Below are 10,016 nucleotides of genomic sequence, written 5' to 3'. Positions count from 1 at the left end.
TAGGGTTTGCGTTATTGATATGATTAGTGTACACAGTCTAGGCCATGTTTTTATAAGAGCAATGACCTCTGGCTTCTTTAGTAACAGCTTTGTCAATACAGCTGGCTGTGTCTGTGATGCCCTGTGAGAAGACACAATGCACATCCCATCCAGGTTTCCTCACCGTCCTCTAAGCCTCTCTGATCTGCTCCTGGTCATTGCCCTCCCCTGTCATCCCCTTTGGGAGGCTTAGGGTGGGGACTCAGGAGGAGATAAGGTTTGTTTACTTCCAGGCACCCAGAGTCCAAGGTCCCTCCCTGGTTCCTGCTGAGTCTGTGATCTTGGCTGCTAGGGTTGGGCTGGGCTGTGAATGGGGCAGGGATTGTGGTAGAAACTCCATGTTTCAGGAAGACATACCTTCCCCTCATCTTAGTAGTTACTGGACCAAATCTAGGCCCATGACACCATCTCTGTTTGGAGCTGCAACAGGCATTGATAAAACTCTGTTGTGTGCAGACATGAGCTGCTCCTGATGCTTAAAAGGGATTCAATAAAGTTTTGTTCTCCTTTTCTGTATCATTTTTTAACATTCCATAAAGTGTATGTCTGAGAAGTCCCTCCATTGGATAGGGTGGGCAGTGGTAAGAGTAGGGGTGTGGTTGGGGTGGTGAGGTGAACCTTCACCTCTTCCTGACAGAACATCACATTCAGAAGGAACAAACACCCCAGTCACATTACTATAGCTTTCAGTTTCTGTGGCTGAAACTCTAATTGCTCTGTTGGCTCAAAGGGCACTGCTTGAATAGGCAGTGACTCTGTTCCTGTTCCTGCCATCTCCTCTGCTGCTGTCTCTGTTGTCCTCATGGTGGACACTGTGCCTGCCCTGTCTCCACAGCAGCTGTCTCTGTTGTCATCGTTGTCTCTGGAGAGGCTGTGACAACTTGAGTCAGGCTGCACTTCTTGTCTGTTGACCTAAGAACAATGACAATGGACCTGAGGCAACCCAAGGCTGGCACTGAGGGGAGCAGGGCTTAAAGCTGTGAGAGCCCCTTGGAGAGGAATGAGGTGTGAGAGGAGGATTTGGGTTCTGCTGGGTCCCCTTGGCCCTGAGCTGCTCCTGATGAAGTCACAGCCTTTCAAAGCTGGGGACAAAGAGAAGCAGGTAGGTGGGCACTGAAGACAGCTGGGGCCTGCAGAGAAATCAGAGAGGAGACTATGCTGAGTGAGGTTCAGCAGGTCACCTCCCTGGTGACTGAGCCTGGAGAAAGCTCAGAGCTCCCTGTGTTTGTCCTGCTCAGGCCATTGGGTCCCTCCCCACCTCTTCTCCTTCCAAACAGCAGGTGGTTTGGGAAGAAAAGCGTTTTCTCCTTCTCTGTCTCTCTGTCTCTCTGTTTCTCTGTCTGTCTGTCTGTCTGTCTCTCTCTCTCTCTCTTCCCCCCACTTGCTTGCTAGCTCATGCCTGCCCTCAGCCCTCCCCTGCCCAACATCCCATTGCCCCAGTCACTCTGCCTTCTCTGGCCTGCTCTCTCTGGCCCTGCATGCTCTGGCCTCTCTCCTGTTCTTTCCAATTCTGTGTACACTCAGCTTGGTCATTATCAACAGAGACTGTGTGGATAAACCTGTGCTGTGGGACATGTGTGTGTGGCACCTGCTGAGTCTAGGTATATCTTGGAACCATGGCTGGGGTTGTCTCGGACAGAAGCGTAGACAATCTCCAAAACTAAAAGCCAGGAGAAGGCATTTGTGATGGGCCTGTCAGCCTTCTTGGAGACCTGTGTGTCTCTGAAGATGCCCGTAAGGGGCTGGTCACAGTTGTGGAGCCATAGAATACAGGGTCCAGGCTATTCCCAAGGGAGAGACATAGGCTCCATGTCTTGGGGTCACAGGCAGTTTATGGATAAGGGGGAGTTAGAGTCATGGTGTCTATACTGGGTTCTCCTCAAGGCTCTGAAAAAGGAAGGGTCTATAATTCTGGGTAGAGCTTGGTTGTCCCTGAGCTGGGGCGGAGGTGGGAAAGAATGTGGGTAGCTTCCTGGAAGTGACTTGTGTGTCCCCAGCTGCCCAGTCTGCTCAGGGCTGAGAGGAGACCAGGCCGGGCTGTTTGTCAGTGTTGGGTTGTGTGGAGCCTTCACCCTGTGAGCATGGATGTGTTTGGTCCTGTGCGCTGATCTCCTGCCCTGAGCAATGCTGTCTCTGATGAAGGGTCTAACATCTGGGTGCATCTGTCCTCTTACCGCCTGCCTCAGGTGTTGATCTGCCTCTCCTGTTTTTCTCTTCAGCTCCGAGGACATGGAAAATCACCACAAGCCCTCTGTGCTCTTCCAGGTCTCCTGTCTGTTTGTCCTTACACAGCTGCTTAGCTGGGTGACCACACGTGAGTCTGTCCTGGTCTGTCTTCCCGTGTCTCTGTACAGTGGGTGGAGCTGCCAGGTTCTCTGCAGGTCAGATGTGCAGGAGACCCACATAAATCTGGTATCCAGAATTTTCCCAGCTTTCCATTTACAGTGTGTGAATAATAAAAATATCAGGCCAGAATTTCTGCATCAGTCTTTGAGAGGCTGCCACTGGAACATCGTGAGTCCTTGGCCTGCCTGAGCTCCATAGCCAGACCTTACCTGGGGAGCATAGCTGGGATAGCCTTGGACTGGCAGTGTGCCTGGGGTGTGAGGAGCTGCAGAGGCCAGTGCTGGCTGCAGCAGAGTGACTCAGGGAGTGAGAGGCAGGAGCTGTGCTGGGGAGGACTGAGGTGGGAGCAGCCCTGGGGGCCTGGTGGTCCCAGGTGAGAAAAGCAGATTCAGGACTGAGCCTTGAGCTGAGCAGGGACAGGCTTTGACTCCATGTTATGGTCACAGAGGTGAGGCTTGGGAGACTGCAGACAGGTGTGGTGGTCTGTCCAGTGGCACCAGTGTGCTAGACACAAATGGAGCAGTACAGAGTGACAACGAGCCCTTGGGGCCACAGTGCCTGTGTCAAAGTCCTTCAGTTTAGTGGGCCAAGGGTTCCCAGAGTGAGACAGACGATCTTCCTTGTTTATCACAAAGTGATGGGACACCTCGAATGCAGTTGGCTTTTTCAGAGAAGTATCCTTTGGTTCCCTATACTTTATTTCATGTGTATGGGCATTTTCCCCAAATGTATGTCTGTGTAACTCCTGTATGTCTCATACCCATGACATCCAGGAGATAGTTACAGTTTTGGGCCACCTTGTAGGTGCTGGGTATTCAATCTGCCTCCTTTGTAAGAGTAACCTATATCTTAACTGCTCAGCTATGTCTCCAGGCTTTGGTTCTATGTTTTAAAGTTCACAAATTGTTGCATGGATGAAGTTGTGGGCTGAAGTAATAATTTTAAGATGTGTAGTTGGGTAGTTTTCTGGGCTCAGTGATAAAGAAATTCTACCCTAGCATGTGACACAGGAAGAGCTGAGAGTCTCGGGATGTGAACCTCTGCAGGGGTCTTTAGAAATGCATAATTTTGAGCCCACCACAGACCTTCTGAAGGTGATCATTGGTATGAGATCCAGGTACCTACCTGTAAGCTCCCCGACTAGATCCATGCAAGTTGGAGAAGGAATACACTTGGGATTTCTTTCAATGGAACGGTCTGGGGACAAGGACACAAGCAGAAGAGAGAGAGTTTCTACAGTCATTTATGGGCTATACTGGCATGGTCTGAAGATGTCTTGTATACTATTTGTGTGCCTTATTTTGGGTTTTATTGCTGTGGAGCTACAGCATGACCAAGGCAAGTCTTGTAATTGAAAATATTGAGTTGGTGTTGGCTTAGAGTTTCACAGGTTTAGTGTATTATCACAGTGGCAGGAAGCTTGGCAGGGAGCAGGCAGACATGGTGCTGGATAAACTGAGAGTTCTATTTCTCGATGGAGGGCATCAGCAGAGATTTTCTGTTATGCTGGGTGTACCTTGAGATGGGAGACTCAAACCCTGTCTTCACAGTGACACACTTCCGTAGCACCACTTCCAATAGCCAAGCATTCAAATCGATGAATCTATGAGGGCCATAACTCTTCAAAGCACTACTTATGGGTGCCTTATTCATAATGCTTAGGGCAACCCCATCTAGGCCTTACTTGTGATCACAGGATATCCCACCTCAGATCTGCATTGACCTGTGTCTCTCCAGCTTCTCAGTGCTACATCTGTGTGCCCACAGATGAGTTCCTGGTCTTTGGTCCCTCAGACCCCATTGTGGCTGAGCTGGGTGGGGAAGCCATCCTTCCCTGCTCCGTGTTTCCAGCCATGAATGTGGAGAACTTGGAGGAGCTGAGGTGGTACCGAAGCAGATTCTCAGCAGCAGTACTTGTCTATCGGGACCAAGAGGAGCAGAAAGGAGAGCAGATGCCTGAGTATTCCTGGCGGACCTTGTTGGTGAAGGACCAGTTCCATCAAGGCAAGGCTGCTGTGAGGATCCAAAATGTCTGGGCATCAGATAGTGGGATATACATCTGCCACTTCAAACAGGGACACTTCCATGAAGAGGCCATCTTGGAACTGAAGGTGGCAGGTTGGTTAACTGATCCTTGTTTTAAAAACCTTGGGTGACCTGTGTGTGGGAGGAACCTGAGGGTTCATGTCACTCAGCCCCTTATTTTCTTTTATATTTTGAGAGAAGTTCTCATGGTTGCCAGACTGTCCTTGAGCTGCTGTGCTGTGCTGGGCTCACCCGGGAGCTCTCATCTCTCATTTTTCATCTCTACTCATTTCTAGTTTCCCATTTTGAGATGAGAAATGGGTAGTGAATTCCTAGATGGATAATTCAACCCAAAATTTATAGGTGGATCCCCTAAAATGTGCTGTGTATAGTTCTGTGGGCTAGGGATCCTTTCGGTATTACGGAAATACCAGCTGTTGCAATGTACAGTTTATAGGGGTCGGCAGGAAAGTCATTGAGAGTTAGTGAGCAGTCAGTGCGAAATGGCGGTCAATGCTAAAGGCAAGTGATGGAGGGGAGGAAGGAAGGATGCTCATGGTCTGTTTTCCCTGATATTAGAGCTGGGTGTGGGCCTGCTATGAGGGTCACAGGTGTGTGGATAATGGACAGATGGAGTGCTGGGTCCTACCTCAGGGCTTCCTTCAGGTTCCTCAGGATTTTTTTGGGTTGATAAAAGAGAGGTCTCTTTGTAGCGTGTAGTTTTCTGCTCTTCCTGCCTTTTCTCTGGAAATTGGATCATGCTATTAGCCCCCACCCAGATTCCCTTAAAACCTTGATTAAAGACACACACACAGTTTGTCCCTTTATAACTTGCCTTCTGAGTTGGGGAGTGGTAGCACATGCGTTTAATCCCAGCAATTGGGAAGCAGAGGCAGGTGGATTTCTGAATTTGCGGCCTGACTGTTCTACATAGTGAGTTCCAGGACAGCCAGGGCTATACAGAGAAACCCTGGAGAAAGAAAACACAAAGGATTCCTTCATGGAAGGGTCTGGGACCAGGGACACAGGCAGAAGAGATTTTTTGTTTGTTTATTTTTACATCATTTATGGGGTGGACTACTATGTCCAAAGGTAACTTGTACATTAGTACATTAGCCATGCGTTCCTAATGCACAGTACATAGAGCAACTCCATCCATCTTTTGCTTTCTGCTGGGATTATACTCCCTGTCAGAGTGTGTTCGCTGCATTCCTGTGTCTCTCCAGCCTCTCATTGCTACATCTGTGTCCACAGAGGAGTTCCGGGTCTTTGGTCCCTCAGACCCCATTGTGGCTGCACCAGGTGGGGAAGCCATCCTTCCCTGCTCCATGATTCCACCCATGAATGTGGAGAACATGGAGGAGCTGAGGTGGTTCCGCAGTAGATTCTCAGAAGCCGTACTTGTCTATCGGGACCAAGAGGAGCAGAAAAGAGAGCAGATGCCTGAGTATTCCTGGCGGACCTCTCTGGTGAAGGACCAGTTCCATCAAGGCAAGGCTGCTGTGAGGATCCAAAATGTCCAGGCGTCAGATAGTGGGATGTACATCTGCCACTTCAAACAGGGAGTGTTCCATGAAGAGGCCATCTTGGAACTGAAGGTGGCAGGTTGGTTAACTGATCCTTGTTCTAAAAACCTTGGGTGACCTGTGTGTGGGAGGAACCTGAGGGTTCATGTCACTCAGCCCCTTATTTTCTTTTGTTTTAAGAGAAGTTCTCATGTTTGCCAGACTGTCCTTGAGTTTGTTGTGTAGTGCTGGGCTCATCCGGGGGCTCTCATTTCTCATTTTTATCTCTACTTAGCTGTAGTTTCCCATTTTGAGATGAGAAATAGGTTATGCATTCCTCATAGATTAATTCAACCCAAATTTTGTAGATGGATCCCCTAAAATGTGCTGTGTCTATTTCTGTGGCATAGGGATCCTGTCGGTGTTATGGAAATACCAGTGGTTGGAATGTATCGTTTAGAGGTGTTGGCAGGAAAGTCACTGAGTGTTAGTAAACAGTCAGTGAGAAAAGGCGGTCAATGCTAAAGGCCAGTGATGGAGGGGAGGAAGAAAGGATGCTCAAGGTCTGTCTTCCCTGAGAGGACAGCTGGGTGTGGGCCTGCCATGAGAGTCTCAGGTGTGTGGCTAATGGTCAGAAGGAGTGCTGGTTCCCACCTCAGGGCCCTGTGTTCAACTTCATCCAGGTTCCTCAGGATCTTGTGGTTGATACAGGAGTGGTCTGTTCTCCACAGTGTGCTCTCCTATCTTTCCTGTCAGGCAGTAGGGGCTCAACCTAGTCCCAATGCAGGAATGCCTTTCCCCTTCAGTTTCCATCTGTCCTGTGAAAGGTTCCCATGAGTCACGTAGTTGCTCCTGGAGTCCCTCAACCTAAAGTGGCTTCTAGGGTGTTCACATCTTTTCTCTTTCAGCAATGGGCTCTGTCCCTGAAGTGTACGTCAAAGGTCCAGAAGATGGTGGAGTGTGTGTTGTGTGCATGACCTCAGGGTGGTACCCGGAGCCTCAGGTGCATTGGAGAGACTCCAGAGGAGTGAATTTCACAGCATCCTTGGAGATCCACTATGAAGATGCTGAAGGACTGTTCAGCACAGAGACCTCATTGGTGGTGAGAGACAGCTCTCTGAGGAATGTGACGTGCTCCATCTTCAACCCTGTCTTGGGTCAGGAGAACGCCATGTCCATGTTCCTCCCAGGTGAGAGCTGTCCCTCCCTCCTTCAGAGCCCAGAAGTGTGTGGTCTTCCTAGAGTGTGCTGGGCTGTCTCTCCACAGGTTCACCAATTACTGTCTCTCTGCCTGGGCCACAGAGCCCTTCTTCCCTCAGGCCTCTCCCTGGAAGTCAGCTTTTCTTGTGACTCTGACCACGATGGGGCTACTAGTCTTAGGGTCAAGCTATCTTCTCAGAGGGGAACATTCTGCAAGGCTGAAAGTGCAGCAGGAAACGGTTAATTTTCAGCATGAGAAGGATGAGTCACAGAAGACAAAGGAAGATGCTCTGAGGACTACTAGTAAGTCACCATACCAGTGAAGGACAGGTTCAGAGTCTCCAGGAGGGCCCAATGTTCTGGCACCACCAGAGTAGGTGGAATACAAAATCCAGAGAGGACGTCTTGGTCTTTTGGGTCTGGTGGCCTGTAGTTCAGAGTATCAGGAACCCAAGCTGTGTTTCCTTTTTCCTCTCAAGTGTACAGACTCCCTCTCCTCCCTGTTTTTCAGGTGCACTCAGGGAGGAGCTTGGTGAGTCCTGCCTTTTCTCCTGAGCCTCTGATCCCCCAGGAGCCCAGGAGCTCTCTTGACCCCTGTGTGTTGCCTGTCAGATATGAGGAAAGCAGCTTACATGGCAGGTGAGTCACTGCCCCTGTGTCCCATGGTTATATGTGTGCTCTCAACCTTGATTCTAGCAGAGTGGGTACACTTTTGGGGACAGAAGTGGAATTTTCTGGAAGGTGGAAGCCTGGTGTTTAGGCTCGTTTGATCTGTGCCCAGTGCTGGAAAATGTTTGACTCTTGGATATGTTCTGTGCCATAATTCCACCACTTCCTGATCCATTTATTGCTCCCTTAGGGTCCAGTAGCTCTCAACATCTGTCTGCACCTGGGATCAGACTGCAGTGTTAACATTTCTGTAAAGAAAGTGTTTTAGTTAGGTTTCTATTGCTGTAAGAAACTAATATAATCTGTGGAGGGAAAGCTTTATTTGTTGAATACATTTTCAAATCACAATTTGTTAATGGGGAAAGCCAGAGCAAAGCTCAAGGCAGGGACCTAGAGCAGGAACTGAAGCAGGGACCACAGTAGAAGGCTGCTTCCTTGTTTGCTCCCAATGGCTTTCTCAACTGTCCTGCTGGCTGACTGCAGGACTACCTGTGTAGGAGTGGCACCGCCCACAGTGGGCAGGCCCGTTCTACATCAACCAATCAAGAAAACCCTGCTGCCTTGCCGACAGCCAGTCTACTGGAGTCATTTTCTCAGGTGAAGCTCCCTCCTGTCACATGACTTTAGCTTTTGAAAACTGACAACACCTAACCAGCAAAAGAGGTCACATATGCAGGAGCATGACCTGCACCCATTCCTCAGTCATCTCCCAGGGTCTGCTCCCTTAGCTCCTGAAGGTGTTGAAGGTAGAGATTTGGGTTGCTTCCATCAATGGGAAGGAGATGGGAATGAATGTTCATGTTCCTGGTATAGGTGTCCCTGGCTTTGGAGTTGTTTCATCTGAGGAACACTGGGTGCTTCTCTCACGAAGTAACTTCATATCCACACTTATACACATTCTATTCTTCATCATACCTCCAAATACACCTTTTAAAAAAGGAGCTGATGTAATGTTTTCTGATAATTTTTGAATAACTTTATTTTATTCTCTAAGATATTTTCTCATAGTTTAAGGTTTTGTTAACAGTAAAACTGAATAATTATAAAATATTAGTTTGATAACTACTTTTATTATTATTTTCCTTTTTGAAGTAGATGCAGCTATTTTTCTGCCAAAAGCCACACAGAAGTCCTGGAGAGATAGTTCAAAGGTTAAGAGCACTGTGTGCACATCCAGAGGTCCTTAGTTCTATTCCTGACAATCACATGGTGCCTCACAACCATCTGTAATGGCATCTGATGCCCTCTTCTGGTATGCAGATGTGCATAAAAATAGAGCACTTATAAATGTAAAATAAACACATTTAAAAAACTCTTTTTAAAAGCCATACAGATCAGGGGACAGTGGGGGAACTTACCCTACAATGTCATCTTTTTCATCTGTGGATCAGGGAATTTCCCATAATAATCTGGTCCCAATGCTTCTTGCAGGAGCCAGCTCCTCAGGGTCCTCTCTCTTCCTAGGCAAAGTCTCACTTTTTGAATGGATGGAGGAAGGTTAGTTTCGAGTGGGGCTATTCTGATCGGGTTCTCACCAGAGTGTGTTCATTTTCAGCCTGGAGAAAGGCCCAGCTGTATGCAGGTATGTGACTCCTGTAGACTGCCCTCTTCTGTGCAGAGCACTGCCTCAGCTAGAGTTTCTCCTGCTGGGATGAATCCCAAGACCCAAGCATTTCCTCAAGGAGGACAGTGTTTACTTGACTCACACTCCCAGCCCATGTTCACAGCAAGTCAGGGCAGGAACTCAGGCAGGCAGGAACCTGGAGGCAGGAGCTGTGGCAGAGACCATGGATTGCTTCCGGTGGCCTGCTCAGTTTCTTTTCTTCTATATCCTATAACCACCTGCCAGGGGATGACAGTGCTCACATGTGCTGGGTCCTCCCACATCAAATCACCAGTCAAGAAAATGTCCCACAGACTTGCCTACAGGCCAGTGCTATGGAAGCATTTTCCCTATTCAGGTTCCTTGTTCCCAGATGACCCTACCTTGTATTAAGCTGACTTAAAAGATCTACCTACCTGCCTATCTATCATCTATCTGTCTGTCTGTCTGTCTGTCTGTCTGTCTGTCTGTGTCAGGGTTTCTATTCCTGCACAAACATCATGACCAAGAAGCAAGTTGGGGAGGAAAGAGTTTATTCGGCTTACATTTCCATACTGCTGTTGATCACCAAAGGATGCAGGACTGGAACTCAAGCAGGTCAGAAAGCAGGAGCTGATGCAGAAGCCATG

At 48.6% G+C, this 10,016-nt stretch overlaps 1 protein-coding gene across 1 annotated transcript in view; it reads left to right on the top strand.

Moving 5' to 3' along the window:
• The first annotated feature begins 2,268 nt into the window (after window positions 1–2,268).
• The window catches only part of LOC110335922 (butyrophilin subfamily 3 member A2-like), a 10,518-nt gene continuing 2,770 nt past the window's right edge, over window positions 2,269–10,016 (top strand). The window contains exons 1-7 of the mRNA XM_021218365.1: window positions 2,269–2,353; window positions 5,665–6,015; window positions 6,824–7,105; window positions 7,218–7,418; window positions 7,627–7,647; window positions 7,728–7,754; window positions 9,340–9,366. Of these exons, the coding sequence (XP_021074024.1) occupies window positions 2,269–2,353; window positions 5,665–6,015; window positions 6,824–7,105; window positions 7,218–7,418; window positions 7,627–7,647; window positions 7,728–7,754; window positions 9,340–9,366 (994 nt within the window). The remainder of the gene's footprint in view (window positions 2,354–5,664; window positions 6,016–6,823; window positions 7,106–7,217; window positions 7,419–7,626; window positions 7,648–7,727; window positions 7,755–9,339; window positions 9,367–10,016) is intronic.

The sequence above is a fragment of the Mus pahari genome, chromosome 18, assembly GCF_900095145.1.
Source record: "Mus pahari chromosome 18, PAHARI_EIJ_v1.1, whole genome shotgun sequence".
Lineage (NCBI taxonomy): Eukaryota > Metazoa > Chordata > Mammalia > Rodentia > Muridae > Mus > Mus pahari.
This window is presented reverse-complemented; position numbering and strand designations above follow the sequence as displayed.